Source organism: Stenella coeruleoalba, assembly GCF_951394435.1.
Source record: "Stenella coeruleoalba genome assembly, chromosome: 2".
NCBI classification, from domain to species: Eukaryota; Metazoa; Chordata; class Mammalia; order Artiodactyla; family Delphinidae; genus Stenella; species Stenella coeruleoalba.
In genome coordinates this window covers 144,108,623-144,128,648 of record NC_137147.1, presented here as the reverse complement: position 1 = coordinate 144,128,648, position 20,026 = coordinate 144,108,623, and the positions used below count along the sequence as shown (strand labels likewise).

The 20,026-nt window shown below is 38.8% G+C and overlaps 1 protein-coding gene across 15 annotated transcripts in view; it reads left to right on the top strand.

Moving 5' to 3' along the window:
- Positions 1-737: 737 nt before the first annotated feature.
- The window catches only part of LACTB (lactamase beta), a 62,128-nt gene continuing 42,839 nt past the window's right edge, over positions 738-20,026 (top strand). For 6 of the 15 annotated variants that reach the window (XR_013827113.1, XR_013827114.1, XR_013827115.1 and 3 more), the window contains exons 1-6: positions 738-1,520; positions 1,951-2,017; positions 3,488-3,678; positions 3,963-4,314; positions 15,713-15,803; positions 18,023-18,151. Coding sequence is in view for 7 of the 15 variants with exons in the window: in XM_079913253.1 (XP_079769379.1) it covers positions 1,158-1,520; positions 1,951-2,017; positions 3,488-3,678; positions 3,963-4,314; positions 15,713-15,803; positions 18,023-18,151 (1,193 nt within the window). In the remaining 8 variants the exon portion in view is untranslated. Of the gene's footprint in view, positions 1,521-1,950; positions 2,018-3,487; positions 3,679-3,962; positions 4,315-5,238; positions 5,405-15,712; positions 17,955-18,022; positions 19,573-20,026 lie in introns of those variants that run through there. The other 9 variants (XR_013827119.1, XM_079913256.1, XR_013827118.1 and 6 more) reach the window with 9 other exon arrangements.

Here is a 20,026-nt window from a genome sequence, read left to right as displayed (position 1 = left end):
TCAGTAGCTGTGGCTTGCAGGCTCTAGAGCGCAGGCTCAGTAGTTGTGGCGCACGGGCCCAGTTGCTCCGCGGCACGTGGGATCTTACCGGACCAGGGCTCGAACCCGTGTCCCCTGCGTTGGCAGGCGGATGCTTAACCACTGCGCCACCAGGGAAGTCTGCACATATTATTTATAGTTTTTAAAAGAATGATAAAGTGAGAATTTATTGTAACCACCACTGGCTATGTCTTTTACATTCATTATGAACAAATGCCATGATACAACTGGTAAAAAATGGTAACTGTCCAGAGGATGGGAACTGATGGTCTCACTTTACTGGTAGATTCTCGAGTACTGTGTCTAGTTCTTAGAGCCAGTTTGAGGCTTGGAAACCTTGAGAAATGAAGAATAGTTAGAGCAGCTGGAGACGTTTAACCCGTGTCCCCTGCGTTGGCAGGCGGATGCTTAACCACTGCGCCACCAGGGAAGTCTGCACATTTTATTTACAACTTTCTTGTTTTACAACAACCACCAAGTTTTTTAAAAATATGAGGCGTAGATATAATATGTTTGATGTGGTATGGAGCTAGACTTTGAGAAGTAAGGGATTTTAAAGGGCCTCAGAGAAATGGAAGGAGCCCAAAAGAGACAAAGAATGGAGACAGTTAAGAGAGAGAAAAGAGGGTCCTGGGGGGAAAGGAGACGCCTGCTGAGCGGCTGCTGTGTGCCAAGCGCTGTTGCAGGAGATGAAGATCCAAAAGTAAAAGTCAAGGTTCTGCAAAGGGTCACAGTCTGGTAAGAAATCAGATTAGTTCAGTGAAACATAACTGTTAAGTGTTATTAAGGAGGCGTGCGCACTGGGGGTCTAGGTGTGGCGAGAGCTCCCATGGGGACGGGGACTAGGAAGGCTTCTCTGAGGAGGTGACACTTGATCTAAGGGGAGGCAGAGAAGGAAAAGTGTGTGGGGCGGAGAAAGATGAAGAAATATCAAGAGACGAGACAAAGGAAAAAAGGAAAAGAGGAAGGACTCGATGCGATCGGCGCTCCGGCCATCGGGCCTCGACTGCTAGGGCCTGAACGCGGTCACCGCCCCCTCCCCTCCCCTCCCTTCCTCGCGCCTCTGCCGCCCGCCAGGCCTGCGCGAGCTCTGAAGCTGCAGGCTCGCCAGAGACGCCATGTACCGGCTCCTGTCAGCCGTGACAAACCGGGCCGTGACCCACGGGAGCTGTGCCTGGGGCTGCGGGCGGCGTGCAGCTCACCAGCGCGCCGGGCTGCCGCCGCTCGGCCCTGGCTGGGTCGGAGGCCTCGGGCTGGGTCTCGGGCTGGCGCTTGGGGTGAAGCTGGCCGGCGGGCTGAGGGGTGCGTCCCCCACGCCGCCCACCGCGGCCCCAGACCCTGAGACGCCGCCTCAGGCCGAGCCGCTGCCGCTGCAGGAGCAGCCCCTCGCCCAGTGGTCTCCGCAGACCCCGACGCCGCCGCACTCCAGGCGCTTTGCCAGAGCCATCGACCGCAGCCGCGACCTCCTGCACAGAATCAAGGTGCGGCGACGGGGGGCGTAGGCGGCGGGGAACCCGGCGCCCCACCCCCGGCGTCACCCCGGCGTGAGGCCGTTTGGTGGTTATCTCTCGGGGCGAGCGGACGCCACCCCGGGCGGCTGGATGCCCGCGGTCGGCTTCCCAGAAAGACTTCCCGTGTCCCGACCTCCCGGCCACGGTCAGATGCTCTCGGGGGGTTGCCCAAGTCGGGGCGGAGGTCACGGCCCGCTTCGGGGACCGCCCCTTCCCCTTACTGCTCCCAGCGGGCACTCCCCTCACGGTTAACTCCCGGCCGGCCGAGCCGAGGTGGGCGGGGCCCCGAACCGAGGTGGGCGGGGGCCCGGGCCGAGGGAAGCCCCACCAGAGGAAGGCGCTGGCGGACGTGCGAGGGATTTCGGCCTGCTTTGAACCGTTCTCTCCCCTTGGCTCTTAGGATGAGGTGGGCGCACCGGGCATTGTGGTTGGAGTCTCTGTAGATGGAAAAGAAGTCTGGTCAGAAGGTTTGATTTATTGGCTTGTTTTGTGCCAGTCGGTGAATGAAATCTTGATGTGTTACTGTTTGGCGTGAATCCCATGAAGTGCTGTTCAGTTTTCATAAAACTATACATACTGTAGAGAAAACTAACAAACTAAAGAATTGGACTTTATATAAACAGCAGGGTTTAAAGTGTGACTCTGATGAGTAAACTGAAGTCTTAAAGATGGTTTGTTGTATTGTTCTCAAAGTGGTGTATAGAACGGTCTGTTAACTGCACATTTGTAGATAACCCTTATGACTAGGTAAAACGTCAGAATTTAATGTTTTTCTTTTTTAGTTCAGTCAACAATTTACTGAGTCCCCCATTCTGTAAAATGCACTGTACTAAGAACAAGGGATATACATGACTCCTTGTCCTTAATGAGCTTACAATCTACTTTATTAGTTTTTTTTTTTTTTTTTTTACTATGCAGAGGTGTCAGCTTTTTTTTCAAACAAAAAGCAAGCAGCTTTGGAAGAGAGACTTCTAAGCATTTTATCATACTTTTATCAAAGCATTTTATAATTTGATTTATTTTTTCATTGCACACAAATTGGTCCAACTCATCACAGCAGGTTTTTAGGAACTCAATTTTTAGGAAATGTTGTTTCAGACATCGTTTAGAGGAAGTAGTACCTTTTAGAAGTTGATAGGAGCGGTAAGGTTTTGAATTTAAAGAGAAATGATTCTTCCTTCAAGTTTAAGTGTACCCCGATCAACATTTATGACGGATATTGTAATCCAGAATTATATAAAAGTCAGCTCTATAGGTGAGGGCGTTGTTTTTATGCAGATATTTTCAGCATAATTTACATTTACAGGTGAAAATAATTATTGTATGCCTTTTCGTTCTTTTCAGATCTCAGTTCTTTGTATGTCTCAGATTTCCACATCTTTATCCTGTAGAAGATGAAACCAAACTTAAAATATTTTCTAGAAAGAGCTTTAAATTAGTGGTACACTGTTTTTCTTCTGACTTGCAGCTGAATTAAATTAATGATTAACTAGATTGGGTTTGCAGGGCATCTTTTCACATTTGTTTTTATTGGTTATTTTAAGGAATTCAGTAGAAAGTCACTCAAAAATCAAGAATAAATGTAATCTGAAGAACAATGATATTTTCTTTAAAGAATGTAGAGTAACTTATTTAAAATATGGAATAACCAAATTGTTTAGATAAGCTAAGAAACATTAGTAACTGAATCAGAAAATTACTGTTGTGTACCGTGTACAATTTCAGTTTAGTTATAAGGATAAATTGTTAGGCTTACTGTTGTCAGTATTGCTAAGACTCATCCCTTATATGTTGAGTTTTAATTAACTTATACAAGTGAAATATCTTTTCCTTTAGATAAACACATAGAATGTTTTAAGGTAGTATTATTACAGTTTTTGAAGACTCCTTTGACCATGAAGCCTATTAATAGTGACTTTTTGCTTTTTTTCCCAAAGGTTTAGGTTATGCTGATGTTGAGAACCGTGTACCATGCAAGCCAGAGACAGTTATGAGAATTGCTAGTATCAGCAAAAGCCTCACCATGGTTGCTATTGCCAAATTGTGGGAAGCAGGGAAACTGGATCTTGATATTCCAGTACAACATTATGTTCCTGAATTCCCAGAAAAAGAATATGAAGGTGAAAAGGTAATAAATCTCACAGTTCATTTTTCTACTGACATTTAAGTGGTTTAAAAGCTTTCATAGGATTCTTTGGTTTGTTTTTAATGTTAATGGATTAAAGTTTTGTTTTATCCAGATAATAACCGAGTGGGTATTTTTCTGAAATTTGAGGCTAAAGGTGTGTACATGACACATTATTCTAGTAGCAGTTTAAAATGGAAAATATTGCTGAAACATTATTCCAGGGCTACTAACTTTTTATTATGCAGTTTAATATTGTAGTTGAATTTTCATGTTTTTACAATTAGGTTTCTGTCACAACAAGATTATTGATTTCCCACTTAAGTGGAATTCGTCATTATGAAAAGGACATGAAAAAGGTGAAAGAAGAGAAAGCTTATAAAGCCTTGAAGATGATGAAAGGGACGATGGAATCTGACCAAGAAAAAGAGTTAAAAGTAAAAGGAGGCAAAAGTAATGAAAAGAATGACTTTGCTAAAGCTAAGATAGAGCAAGATAATGAAGCCAAAGGCCGAAATTCAAAACCTTGCAAGAAAAAGAATGATTTTGAACAAGGCGAATTATATTTGAAAGAAAAATTTGAAAATTCAATTGAATCCCTAAGATTATTTAAAAATGACCCTTTGTTCTTTAAACCTGGTGAGTGTTAATTTCTTCTTTTTACAAAGTCATCATTACTGAAGTATTAATTTTCAGAAAATGCAAAATGATACCATCCTGAGTGCATTCAGTGTGGTTGATGATTATGGCATGGGTTTTGTTGTCAGATGTTTGCTTTTTTGCCTGTAGTTCTTAACAGAGCCTAGCATCCAGGCAGCTAGTTGTTTGATTTAGCTTCATCGGAGGCTACCTAGACATTTAGAGGATTCTCAGTATCAAGATATTCATGGAAAAAATTAAATATTGGAAAAATTCTCCAAATAAAATCTAAACCGAAGTTGGCATGATAAAGTGTTGCTAATATTTTAGTATTTCATTAGTATTTAACTTAGTATTTAAATTGTTCAACTTCTTTTGTGCTTTCATTTCTTAAATTAATATGCATCAACTAAATTTTATTTCCCAAAAAGCTGATCTATAAAAATAACTTTTTCTGTATATTTTTTGATATGATGCCTACTGAAACCACTTTATCTTTAAATTTATTGCAGGCTTATGTACTTGTATTCCATTTTCATTTTAAAACTTGTTTGTGGGAATTCCCTGGTGGTCCAGTGGTTAGGGCTCCCGTGCTTCCATGGCAGGGGGCACGGGGTTCGTCCCTGGTTGGGGAACTAAGATCCCACAGGCCACTCGGCGCAGCCAAAAAAGACAAAAAAAAACAAAAAAACTGATAAGTATATGGATCATCATTTTATTCTTGTGTTAGAGACATGGAATAAGCAGGGCCATTGCAAAGTTGACTAAATTTGTTAATTTATCATCCATGATCTTTACCTAAATGCTAAAGTAAAATATTCCAGTTTTAAAGATATGCCAATTTTCAGTGGGAAAATATTTTACATGTTTTTAAATAATAATGAAGCATTTTCTTTTTTTTCCCCCTTAAAATGATGTCTCAAGGTAGTCAGTTTTTGTATTCAACTTTTGGCTATACCCTATTGGCAGCCATAGTAGAAAGAGCTTCAGGATATAAATATTTGGACTATATGCAGAAAATATTCCATGACTTGGATATGCTGACAACTGTGCAGGAAGAAAATGAGCCAGTGATTTACAATAGAGCAAGGTAAATGAATACCTTCTGGTGTGTCTGGTGTTCATCTTTACACTGTTATCAATTTAAAGTCACATTTTGCTTGTCTCCATTCCAGAATCAACTTGCCACATTTTGGGAGCTTTTCTACATGTCTGTTTTTCCACCTATAATGTAAGGAAAATAAAATATATTTTATTTTTCAAATACACATATATTTGAAGTACCCCAAGATCCTTAGGTGAAAGATAGCAATAATAATTTAAGCACATGAATAATTAAACTAAAATTGCACCCATCACAGGCATCTATAATTTGCTCTTCCATCATCCCTTTTTTTATGTTTTCGTTCATGCTTTATTTACCTTTTTTTAATTTTTTTTTTAATTTTGAAATTGTCTCATACTTGTAGAAAAGTTACACAAAGTAGTACAAAGAATTTTCATATACGCTTCAACCAGATTCCCCACATGTTAATCATTTTACCACATTGCTTTATCTGTCAGTCTCTATGTTATTTTTTTCTCAGCCGTTTGGAAATCAGTTGCAGACATGGTGCCCCGTATACTTAAATGGTAACCATAAATACTTGAGTGTGTATTTTCTAAAGATAAGAACATCCAGGAAATTAATATCAACACAAGGTTCATATCAAGTCTACAGACATTATTCAAATTTTGCCAGTTGTCCCAATAATGTCCTTTATAACAAAAGGAAAAAAAACTTGTTTTTCTGGTGCAGAGTCTAATATAAGCACGCACAGTGCATTTAGTCGTCAAGTCTCTCAGAAGTCACATGAGTTCAATTTGTTCCATTACTGGTGATGGTAATTTTAATCACTTTGTTGAGGTGGTATATACCAGGTTTCTCCACTGTAAAAGTTTGAAAATCATTTTATTGAAATATATCAAACTAAAATTTTATCATAATTTTTACAAGTAATTTGTAAAAGAGGCATTGGAAGAGAATTTGGGGACTAAAGACTAACATGAGTTTTACTGTTATGGTGTTTTCTTTTTCATTTTACTCTTATTATTATTTGGTTTGTTAGAAAGGTAACAGCACATTTAAGTAACTGTGTTTAAATCAGCTGTTACTTTTACTTTTTACGGTTCCATTAGGGAACATGCTTTACAAATGGCTAAATGGTACTTGACTAGATGAAATGGTAGATTTTGTAGCTTCATCCTCCTATCCCCATACTAGTTTTGTTCAATTTTCTGTTGTATTTCGTTAAGTTACCATTTTTAAATTACCAGCTTATTCGAAAGGATCAAATATGCATTGCAAATCAGCCTGAAAGAAGTTTTTTTGAACCTAAAAGAAATCAGGTTAGCAGCAAGCAATGAATTTTAATTTTTAAATGGCCTGTAGTTTTTTTATTTTGGGTGGTTTTTTAAAAATATTTATTTATTTGGTTAAGCTGGGTCTTAGTTGTGGCAGGCAGGCTCCTTAGTTGCAGCTTACGGGCTCCTTACTTGTGGCTCACAGGCTCCTTAGTGTGGAATGCGAACTCTTAGTTGCATCGTGCATGTGGGATCTAGTTCCCTGACCAGGGATCGAACCCAAGCCCCCTGCATTGGCAGCATTGGAGTCTTAACCACTGCTCCACCAGGGAAGTCCCTGTAGTTTTTTTCTTTTTTATTCTCTATTTTTTTTTTAATTGAAGTGTAGTTGATTTACAGTGTTGTGCTAATTTCTGCTGTATAGCAAAGAGACTCAGTTATACACATATATACATTCCTTTTTTATATTCTTTTCCATTATGTTTTATCCCAGGAGATTATGGATACAGTCCCCTGTGCTATACAGTAGGACCTTGTTGTTTATCCATTCTAAATGTAATAGTTTGCATCAACTAACCCCAAACTCCCAGTCCATCCTTCTCCCTTCCTCACCACCCTTGGCAACCACAAGTCTGTTCTCTATGTCTGTGAGTCTGTTTCTGTTTTGTAGATAGGTTCATTTGTGCCATATTTTAGATTCCACATATAAGTGATATCATATGGTATTTTTCTCTTTCTGACTTAACTTAGTATGATAATCTCTAGTTGCATCCATGTTGCTGCAAATGGCATTATTTCATTCTTTTTTTATGGCTGAGTAGTATTTCATTGTATATATGTACCACATCTTCTTTATTCATCTGTTGATGGACATTTAGATTGTTTCCGTATCTTGGCTATTGTGAATAGTGCTGCTATGAACATAGGGGTGCTTGTATCTTTTTGAATTACAGTTTTATCCAGGTATATGCCCAGGAGTGGGATTGCTGGGTCATATGCTAACTCTTATTTTTAGTTTTTTGAGGAACGTCCATACTGTTTTCCATAGTCGCTGCACCAACTTACATTCCCAAGCAACAGTGTAGGAGGGTTCCCTATTCTCCACACCCTCTCCAGCATTTGTTATTTGTAGACTTTGTAATGATGGAAATGGCCTGTAGTTTTCAACCACTTCAGACAGTGTTTATTATTTTTAGATCCAACATTATATTCTACTGGAAAGCATAAGAAAAAATGACAAATACCTGAAGTTGTCAGTTGAATCTAGAAAAGATTCTCTAATAAAGATGGCATAGACGCATGACCTTATTTTGATTCAAATCTAGGCATTTGATAACAGATGCCTACACTTACATATAAGGGAGAATCATTGAGCCTCTTTTCTCAGCTGAAAATTAAGGCTCCATGAATGTGCAGACTGCAAGGCAGCTATCATTTACTGTTTTCTTAATGAGTGATTAATTTATGATGCACAGAAATCAAAATATGGCATATGATTGAGTTAATTTCATTTTATCTCCCATTCTTTGAAAAAGGCAGTGGGTTTCTGTTTCTATTGTTAAAGGTTGCTGTCAACTCTGGGTTTTTTCTTTAGGTTTTAGTTGTGCCCAGTGGTGCTAAAGGGGTAAGTGATTCATTTCAGGTAGATTAAATAGGCTGCAGAAATAAAATAGGACACTAAAAGAAAAGGAAATATGTTAGCAAGGAAAATGTTCTGTCCATTTGCTTTGTTTTTATTTTACTTGATACAGTATCTGTTTGGGCCTCTAAAGTTCAACTCTGATTCTTTTTTTATTTTTGTAGTAATTATTTCAAAAGAGCTTATTAATTATTTCACCAGCTTTGGGGAGAAGTTCAGGGAGTAAAAGAAATCTTCTCAAAGATGTGTGTTTAAAAAAAAAAAAACCTTAAAGTAAAATTTAATAAATGCATATGTTTCCGTTCATTTGTTTTATGGTACCATTGTACAAGAAATAAAATTTCCAGCAAAAGTTTGCAGCTTTGTTATCTAGTCTACTGACCCCTTGGTATAATCATAAATTAAATATGTTTACATTATCTTGACCTAGACTTCTTAGAGTTACTATATCCCAAGAGTAAATATTTATCATCTTTATCATTTCTCTGTATGTATGTGTGTGTGTTTAAAATAGTGCCTCCCAGTGCCTGTCACCTGTTTAAGGTATTCCCCCAGAATCCCACTCCAAAATACTACTTACATTTCTTCGGCCAGAATTTTAGCAACACGGCACATTCAGCTGTAAGGAATGCAGAGAAATTAGTTTTTAGCTGGGTGCACTGTTGTCCTGAATAAAACTGGGGTTTCTTAAATGGAAGACTGGGAACATTGATTCTGTATATGTAAATAGATATTGATTCTGTATTTCAAGTATAGTCTGTATAGGCAAGTAAACTAAATAACTCTTTAAGCAAACACCATAGGGGAATGGAGTGAATGTTCTTGCCACTGAAAGACACTCAGTTTGTTGATGGGGGAATCCTTAGTCAATGCATTAGCTTATTATTAGACTCTGTTCATATTTTCTCTGTGTTTGGCACAATACTTGCAACAAAAATCTCTTTCATAGTTGGATAGGACCAAAATCAAATAAAATGAATGTTTTCTGAAGGGTTTGCTGTATTTTGACAGTATAGATATGGTCTTACCTTTTCTTATTATCTTAATTATTATTTATTATCTTTATTTTCTAGAGTATCTTCTAAAATTAAGCATTGTTCCTTATGAAGCTGTTTTCTATGCTTTAGCTGATGGACTCTACTAGTAGGTTCAGTCCATGTTAATGCTAAATGTTAGAGTGGGATTGGGTGTTTATAATATGTATTTTAAATTCTGTGGTTCTTTAAACTTCTCATAGCAATAAAATACGAAGTGATGCATAATTGTTTGTAAAGGCATTTAAGAAGCTTTTAAAAATTTATTTTGAATTTATGAGTTTGTAGATGTATATTTCTGTGATAATATAATCTTGTGTAGAAACTAGGGATTCTTAAATAAGTGGGGAGAGGCTGTTTGTCATCTGGCATCATTCTATCAATTATTCAGTTACAAAGATGTCCCAGTAACTTAAGAACTTGTGTCTATAATTCCATTCTTTTTAGTGCAGAAATTCCTTAAGAATTTGAAATAATAAAGTTATCATTCAGCTGAACAGATTTATTTTCATGAAAAGTCATTAATTTGTCCTCTGTGAAGAGGAATCAAAAGATTAAAGGCTGAATTTACCTTTTTAAAGTTTAGAATTCTAGATTAAAGTCTAAAATTCTCCATAAATTTATATTTTAAAAGAGGAGTGACTGAGTCATCCTAATTTCCAACCTTGATGTAGGTGCTTTGAAATGCTTTATTAAAAGTTGCACAAAGCTGATTATTAACCAAAATAGATTGATAGTTCTCTCCTACTTTAAAAACTTGGAGTTCACTTTAATAAATATATTTCTCAGTGAGAAAACATTTTTGTTATTCTGTTATGTGACTTCTTTGAGATTTGATTGGCGGGAAATAAAAGTGTAATCAGAGTTGGGGCAGAAAGTAATGGGAACCTAAAATACAGGAGTGGCCATAGGAATGGAAGGAGGGAGAATGGTCAGACAGAAAGCTGAGGTTGAATGAGGATTTATCATTATTGGTTATGAGAGATTTGAGGGCAAGAGAGTAAGAAAGGTTTTAATGGAGAGGAGAAATATACGAAGGTTCAGAAGAGAGTAGTTTTGGACATGTTCATTTTGAGAACTGAGGAGACCACGTATCAAATCATTGGTTCTCAGGAGAGCATATTAAGATCCTCTGTAGACTTTTTTCTCTTTTAACCTTCAGAGCACATACCTGTGGTCACTCCTGCTTCACCCAATATTATGACTTGGACTTTTGGGGGACATATAAGAATCTTGACAGAAGAAAGAGAAGTCCTTTTTCAAATTATATATGCCCACTGTCCCTTCAAAGTTACGAATTTTGAAGGGAGGGATGAGGCCCAATGCTGATTCTGATAAACAACATTGAGAAAAAAAGAAATCTGAGAATTATTAATGCTAGTAGAAAATCCGATGGTAAATTTGGAACAGAGTTTGTGGTACAGCTGCAGTTTTGTAGTTATCTCTGTAGAAGAGAAGACCTCGGACACTGGAACCACTGGTGATTGGAGGGATACGGGGAATCATAGGATTGAGAGTGAGAAGAGAAAACACAGAGCAAAGTGGCCTGCGGGGAGTGTCAGCGGAGTGCTGGGTCACAGTGCTACAGGGGGAGTTAGGATGAGGACCATAAAAAGGGAATTAGAAGATCTTGATACCCCGCAAGAGAGCTGATTAGTAGAGATGGGGGAACAGAAGCCAGATTTTACGGAATTGAATGAATGGAGAGGGTGAGTGCATGGAAACGGCAGGTGCGGACTGTCTCATGTAGTTTGGCAATAAATGAGAGTGAAAGGACTGGTAGCTGGAAGCTGTAACAGGGGTAAAACAAAAAAGAAAAGGGTTTTTTTTCCCTTAGGATATAGAAAACTAGAGCATTTTGTGAACTAAGGTGAAGGAGTCAAAATTCCTAGCATGGCGCAGAAAGTCCTTTGTGAGCTGTGCCCTGTCCCATATCTACTCTTCAGGCATCACCTTTTAAAGCTCTCTGCTTCAGTCAAACTGAACTATTTTGCTCCCCAGCAAAGTGAGGAACCATTTCAACAAGGCTAGCTCTCACTAGTGCTCAGGATTCCTCACATCCATCTTGCTAGTCATCCCACAACCTGTTACTCAAAGTGATATTGGAATCACGTGGGAGCTTGTTAGAACTGCAGAATTTGGGGCCCTCCCCAGATGTACTGAAGCAGAATCTGCATTGTAACAAAATCTCCAGGTGATTCATACAGTGCTCTGAAATTTAAGAACTGTCTCACAAGATTATTGGACAGTTAGCCCTTTGAGAGCAGCCACGGGTGTATGGTTTTTCTTTTCTCTCCAGTTCCTTGCAAGGGGTCTCCATTAAATACTAGCCAACAAATGATGCTTTCATGTGTTCAACATATTTACCAAGTACTTAGTGGATGGCCAGTACTGTTCTAGGTAGGGGAAGCATCAATGAACCAGGTAGATAAGATTCCTGCCTTTATGAAACTTACATTCTATGGGAAGAGACAGACAAATATGTAAACTAAGAATCTCAGATATGAGAAGAAAATAGAACAGGGTGATGGGATATAGAGGGAGAGGATGTTAGTGGGGAGATCTATTTAAAATATATTGGTTTTAGGCCATGTTTGTTGAGTTGAAACACGAATAATAAGGAAAGCTAGTGTGCCTTATTGCAAATACAGAAAGAAGTCTGGCATGAAAAAAGTAAGGCAAGATGTTGTACGTGATGAGGTCAAATAGGTAAGCAAGGGCTAGATTATACTGAACAATGAGTATCAGTGCCTTTAGAACCACTGGCCCTTAATTTAACAAATATGTAATAACACCTCCTTTAATATCTGAATTCAAAGAGATCATATAACCTACACTCAATACTCTCTAAAATATAAAGAAGAAGTAAAAGGAATATTTTTAATTTATAATATCTCAATATGATAATGTTTACTCACAACAACATGAGAAGACATAATAAAGTCAACTGCAACTTAATACATAAAATTACTTTAAATGTGACAACAAAATGCAGACCAATACAGGTTTATTGCATTGGTGCTTCAACTCATGTCCTTGGTGGCTAACTCTGGCTGAAGTTTTGAGCAAAATAGAGTGTGATCTTCAGTTTTCATAGTGGTTACATTCAAGAAAAATACATTGTAGAGTACAAAGTACTTCGTATTTACATATAAAATGGAGAGGGTTCTAGGCTCAGCTAGTTATAAACAGATTCTTTACTTACATGGGTATCTCGTAGGATAGTTGATCTCACAGGATATAGGAGAATGCACCACTGTGTGGGACTTTCCCATACACCACAGGACATTAGGACCCTTGGGCCCCTATCCACTAAATGTCAGTAAGAGCCCTCTAATAATTGTGACAACTAAAAAAATGCCTCTTAAAAACAATAGGAAAAATTTTAAAGATTGGATGATGATGTAAATGCATTTTAAGATAAAGATGGGAGTTTCTAGCTCACTTTGGATGGCCTCAATCTTCTCAGTAAAATGACTGGGCCTGAGATAGGGTAGAGGACTGAGGGTGGAAGAGATTGGGAATACCTATTATGAAGAGTATACCAAGGAGTACCCAGGAAAAGAATAAAAGGATTTGAGAACAGCAGTGAAGACCCTTAGCAAGAGTATGAATTTATACCAGTCAGCTTTGTTATATGAATTCCTGGAGCCTTTCTTGATAGATAAGGGGTACCTAGATTTATTTAGGATTGATGGACTGGTGTAGTGTTAGTTCAAAAGAGTGCTAACGAGACCACAGCTGATATAGTTCAACCTAGAAGAGAAAATCAGGGGAAACCACTGGGAACTAAAAGACCTGGGAAAATTGGGACGACCCAATGGGGATGGATGAAGGTCCCATTGAGGGCAGAAAGCAGGTTCATTTGGAGAGCTGGAAGGGTTGGAAGTCATAGTCCTAGGAAGAAATGTCTGAGTTTGAGACCTTAGTGATAAAACAGTTTAAAGTGATGGTGAGATTCAGTTCTGACAGTGCTTTATGAATAATGAAGTTAGGATGAAGATGAAGGTCATTACGGGTGACACTCAGCAAACTGAAAACCTAAGAACACCATTTTTTAAAAATAAATTTATTTATTTTATTATTTTTTTTTGGTTACATTGGGTCTTCATTGCTACACGCGGCTTTCTCTAGTTGTGGCGAGCAAGGGCTACTCGTTATTGTGGTGTGTGGGCTTCTCATTGCAGTGGCTTCTTGTTGCAGAGCACGGGCTCTAGGCATGCAGGCTTCAGTAGTTGTGGCACACAAGCTCAGTAGTTGTGGCTCACGGGCTCTAGAGCGCAGGCTCAGTAGTTGTGGCGCACCGGCTTAGTTGCCCCACGGCATGTGGGATCTTCCCAGACCAGGGCTCGAACCCGTGTCCCCTGCATTGGCAGGTGGATTCTTAACCACTGTGCCACCAGGGAAGCCCTAAAACACCATTTTATTATGAAACTTGAAGGAGGCTCATGAGCCAAGTGTCCTTTTTTTGTTTATTTTGTGATTTCATTTCATGTACCTAATGTTTATGGTACCATCTCCTCATATTAGAATGGAAACCCCATGAGGTTATTCTCTTTTGTTTACACTTTATCCCAACATCCAAACAGTGCCTGGCACATAGTGTTCCATCAATAACTGTTGAATGATTGAATGAATAACAGCTACCATTTATTAAGTACCTATCAGAAATATGCAAAGTGCTTTATACATTTATTTCTAACTCTGCAAAGTAGATGTTTTTGTCCCCATTTTACAAATTAGGATGGAAGCAGAGAGGTAACAGACTGCCTGGATTTTAATCCAACTCTGCCTCTTAAAAACTGTGGCTTTGGACAAGTTATTTATATTCTCTGTGCCTCAGTTTCCTCATCTGTAAAACAGGAATTATATTACCTATCTCCTAACATTGTTACAAGAATAAATTAGTTCATACTTATATAGTTCTTAGAAGAATGGCTGGAACATAGTAAGAACTGTATAAGTCAGGGGTCACCAACCCCAGGGCTACGGACCGTTACTGGTTTGTGGCCTATTAGAAACTGGGCCGCACAGCAGGAGGTGAGCGGCGCTCCGTATCGCTTGCATTACTGCCTGAGCTCCGCCTCCTGTCAGATCAGCAGCGGCATTAGATTCTCATAGGAGCGCGAACCCTACTGTGAACTGCGCATGTGAGAGATCTAGGCTGCGCTCTCCTTATGAGAATCTAATGCGTGATGATCTGAGATGGAGCTGAGGCGGTGATGCTAGTGCTGGGGAGTGGCTGCAAATACAGATTATCATTAGCAGACAGGGTTGACTGCACAGAGACCATAATAAATCAAGTGCTTGTAGACTCATATCAAAACCCTATCAGTGGGCTTCCGTGGTGGCGCAGTGGTTGAGAGTCCGCCTGCCGATGCAGGGGACACACGTTCGTGCCCTGGTCTGGGAAGATCCCACATGCCGCGGAGCGGCTGGGCTCGTGAGCCATGGCCTCTGAGCCTGCGTGTCCGGAGCCTGTGCTCCGCAGCCGGAGACGCCACAACAGTGAGAGGCCCGAGTACCGCAAAAAAACAAAAAAAAAAAAAAAAAAAACCTATCAGTGAGTGACAAGTGAAAACACGCTCAGGGCTCCTACTGATTCTGCATTATGGTGAGTCATATAATTATTACATATTACAATGTAATAATAATAGAAATAAATTGCACAATAAATGTAATGTGCTTAATTCATCCCCAAACCATCCCCCCTCCACCCCGGTCCGTGGAAAAATTGTCTTCCGTGAAACCGGTCCCTGGTGCCACAAAGGTTGGGGACCGCTGGTATAAGTGTTTGTTAATCAAATCAAATAAGCATAGCCAGTAAGGGTGAGAGTTGGAATTCAAACTGAGATTTGCTAACTCCTGCTTCTTCCACTACACCAAGAAAGTACCACATCACATCATTATACACAGTATCTCTATGTATTTTTAACCAGGAGAAATAGTCTCCTTACAAATATTAATCTTATTTCTGAACATCCCCATATATACATTTTCAGTTATAAAATTTACATGTGGCACATGATTCATTGAGCCCAGGGACTGAAAATGTCTACCAAACATTAGGTGTTTCTGCATGTGCACGGGGAAAATAGCATGTGTAGTACTAATCAGTACATTTTTTACAGGTATTAGAAGTTTGATACACTTAGCATGGGCAAGCCTTGCCAATAGAAAAAACAACCCACTTTCTATACTTTAATTACTCACTTATCTCTGTTTCATTTTCATACTGAAAATTAGTGGTTAGTTTCTGAGAAAGTATGTTCACTACAGTGAAATACAATCTGTCTTATGTATACGTTTTCCTATTCGTCTTCATGTATAAAGTCAATAATAGACTATCAAATTTTTAATGACTATTCTTATTTCATTTTAGATTTTATGTTTACAATAAAAAGAGACGTCTTGTCAACACACCTTACGTGGATAACTCCTATAAATGGGCTGGTGGTGGATTTCTGTCTACAGTAGGTGACCTTCTGAAATTTGGGAATGCAATGCTGTATGGTTACCAAGTCGGGCTGTTTAAGAACTCAAATGAAAATCTTTTACCTGGATATCTCAAACCAGAAACAATGCTTATGATTTGGACACCAGTGCCTAACACAGAGATGTCTTGGGATAAAGAGGGTAAATATGCAATGGCATGGGGTGTTGTGGAAAAGAAGCAAACATATGGTTCTTGTAGGAAGCAACGGCATTATGCCTCACACACTGGAGGTGCAGTGGGTGCCAGTAGTGTCCTACTGGTCCTTCCTGAAGAACTGGATGCAGAAGCTATAAATAACAAGTTTCCCCCAAGAGGAACAGTTGTTTCTATCATATGTAACATGCAATCTGTTGGCCTCAACAACACTGCTTTAAAGATTGCTCTGGAATTTGATAAAGACAGATCAGACATGCCTTAACATCACAGGTGCAAAACGAGCCGTTATGATTTTGTTTTTGTTTGTTTTTTTGAAACATTAAAGTCCCCAAATACATGAGATTTTAAAGAATAAATTTGTAATAGAGTATAATTGAATGCAGAGAATTATGTACCTCTAATTGCTTAATTTTGTAATTGTCTTTTATTGTAAGATGAATTCTTTATACTCAGGGAAGTAACTATATTTTTACTTTTTGAAAAAAGTGTTAATTCTTGAAATAAAACATTCTGATAAAAATGTACTTTTTAAATGTATAGTATAGAGAAAATCTCATTTGACAGGAACCTCATAATATTGTTCTTTTAATATGACAGCAGAAACAAGATTATGAGAAATGGTATATTAGTTATCTATTGCATCTTAAAAGAACACATATTTATTATCCCATGGTTTCTGAGGCTCAGGAATTTAGGAGTAGATTGGTTGGGTGGGTCTGGCACCAGGGTCTGTAATGCGGTTTCAGATAAGATGTTGTAGTCTTCTAAAGACTTCTCTGGTCCTGGAGGAAATCCTTGCCAAATGGCTCATTCACTCACAGATCCTAAGACCTGTGAACTGAAGATGTTATTTGTTCCCCACATCCAACCAGACACAGGTTGGCAGCTGCTTGATTAGTACTCAAGGCTTGAGAATAATTCTTGGCTCCTGGCTGTGTTCTCAGAGCTCTTAGTTCTGCCCTCTGAGTTACTGTTTTTTTCATGAGAGGCAATATGTGTTTGCATCTGAGTGGCTTTCTCAGCCTGCTTTCTGCTTGTACAAGTTTGAGGGTCCAAAGGGCTCTTTTGTACTCTCCTTTCAGTCTAAGTTAACAGTCTTCCTGCTAATATAATTTTTAAAAACTTTGTGAGTCCCATTGAGGTTCTTGCTAATCTCATTGAGGTTCATGCTAATAAAAAGAAGCCATACCCCCAAATCTCTTCAAAATATACCCCTCTCTAACTTAGAATTCTGCTGAGACAATTGGAGAAAACACTGTTAAGCTTCTATTAAGGCCTATTGTTTAAATAGCTTTCGAGGCACCATCTTGGTTCTTTCCACAGTCATAAAGGGTTTTATAGTCATACCCTCAACTTTGTCTTTAGACTGTTTTTTTCCTGGAAGTACTGTAAATTTTATCTTTGCTTTGAAATTGTTTCCTAATCTTAGCATCTTTTGCCATCTGGGGAGTCTGGGAACTTTCCAAACCATCAATTATTGATTCATTTTTGTTTAGTAGTCCTTCCTTTAGCTTCTCTCTCTCCTTCTTTTTAGCATAAGCAACAAGAAGAAGCCAAGAGTCAACACTGTGTCTGGAAATCTCAGCTAGATTCACCCAGTTCATTAGGCATATTTTCTACTTTCTGTGGTCTTGCAGGCAACAGTGTTGCTAAACGTTCTGCCACTGGAGAACAATAATCCTCTTTCCTCCAATTTCCAGTAACATTTTTCCTTACTCTCCTTTAAGTCCATGCCTGCAGCCTCCTCAAAGGCCACCATACTTCTAAACAGTTTCTTCAGGGTTCCTCAGGCTTTCACTGACACTCTTTTCAAAGTCCTTTCAACTTCTGTTTACTGTCCTCTTCCAAATTCACCCCCACGTTTCAGGTGTTTGTTACAGCTGCACTCCACTTCCAGGTATCAAAGTCTGTAATGTAAAAAAATAGGTAATTTCACATAGAATTCACAATTCACATACCTTAAAATTCAACCTTTAAAGTGTACTGTACAATTTAGTGGTTTTAGTATAATCACAAGATTGTGTACCCATTCAATTCCAGAACATCTTCACCCAAAAAAGAAATCCTATACCCATTAATATTTGCTCTGCATTCCTGTCTACTCCCGGGCCCTGGCAACCACCAATCTACTCTCTGTCTCTTTGGATTTGCCTCTTATGGATGTTTCATGTAAGTAGAATCATATAATATGTGGCCTTCTGTGTCTGGCTTCTTTTATTTAGTGTAATGAGCGTTAATTATCTATTGCTGCATAACAAACTACCCCATCTCACAAATTCTCTGTTTCATAAGTTCTGGGAGCAGTTTAGCTGAATAGTTCTAGCTCAGGGTCTCTCCTGTGGCTGCAGGCAAGATGTCAGCAGGAGTTTCAGTCACCTGAAGGCTTGACTGAGGCTAGAGGATCTCATTCCAAGATAGTTCACCCATGTGGCTATAGGCAAGAGGCTTCTGTTACTTGCTGGCTTTTGGGAACAGGTCTCAATGTCTCACTTCATGGACTTCTTCATAGGTCTGCTTGACTGTCCTATGGCTTCCCTCAGATTGAATGATTAAAGAGAGAAACAAGGCAAAAGCCACAATGTCTTTCATAATCTACCCTTGGAGGTCATACACTATCACCTATGCCAAATTCTACTGGTCACACAGACCCACCCTGATTCAATGTGGGAGAAGGCTACACAAAGGCTAAATACCAGAGGATAGGGTTCATTGGGAACTATCTTGGAGACTGGCTCCATGGATGGCTTATTGTAGTGTTGAGGTACTGGAAAATACTGTGTAACAGCCATAGATGACGAATATTGGAGACTGAATTCAGGAAAATTCAAAAAGAAATCAAAGTTTTTATACAGTCTAATAAAAGAGGGCTTTTCTATAGTTCTGAGCTCTCAGCCTGTTTCTTCACTCCACTTTGATCTGTGAAGGTAAGTAGATGGATATTTCTGAGGGGTCAAAGTACAGCGAAAGCAGCTCCCTACAACAGATGCATTTCATCTCCTTATTTCTTTCTGGCTTCTCCTGACCTTTAGGTCTTCTATTCATATTTGTCAAATTTTTCAATCCATGCTGTCTTTGATAAATATAAAATGCCTTCCTTTAATGTTATTAAATTTTAAACATTAAATATTGTGACTAAAAGCAAATCAAATTAATGGCAATTAAAAAAATACTTCTGATATTGGCAGATACCTGTTTTTAGTTTGATCATGTGATATCAATGTGAGCTTTGAACCTTAGCACAGACCACAGAGCGAACTGCTTGGAGCTGCCAAGGAGGTGACATTTACATTGGGAGAGGAGGGAAGAGCATTGTCTGGGTGTCCGGGAGAAGTGCAGCGTGACTGAACTGTCTGTGCGGGAAGAACCACGAAGTGTGAAGAGCCCTGTGAAGTTAGTGAATGTGCATTATGAGCAGGGTACTTGCTTTAGACTGGTTTTTCACCTTTTAAATTCTTGTTGAAGCTCGGAGAAGAGCTGGCAGTCTTCTCAGAAAATGAACCAATGTACAAACATCAGGGGTTCACAGACCTCAGATGGCGTTCCTATTTGCTATGATAACTTATTTTCTTACTTAATATTGTTAGAAACAGCATTGATAAATTTCTACATCTTCCAAAGTGGTAATTCTGGTGTGGCTGATCCTTAATATTAGGGAAAAGAACACAAGAGAACTTGACACAAATTTCTTGTGTTTTAGTTCTTTTTTTTTTTTCTGAAATTTACAACTTGTCAAGGTGATTATTGACAACAAATGATTTGCTTTACCTTCCTATCACAGAATACAAAAGTTTAAAATTCTACCCCAGATTTGAAAGCTGAGATTATGGAAATATGCCTTTGTAATTTTTAATAGAAAAAACATAGATGGGTTAGAGTTCATTGTTGCATTTTATAAAGAAAAAAGATTACTTTTATAGAATAATAACCTCACCTTGTAACCTTTTAGGATTTTACAGTTACATTTTCATAACTATAGGCTTAAAGAATTATATTGTTATTTGCTATTGAGTCAGGTTCAAATAGTCTGAGTTCTGTTTCTTAGAG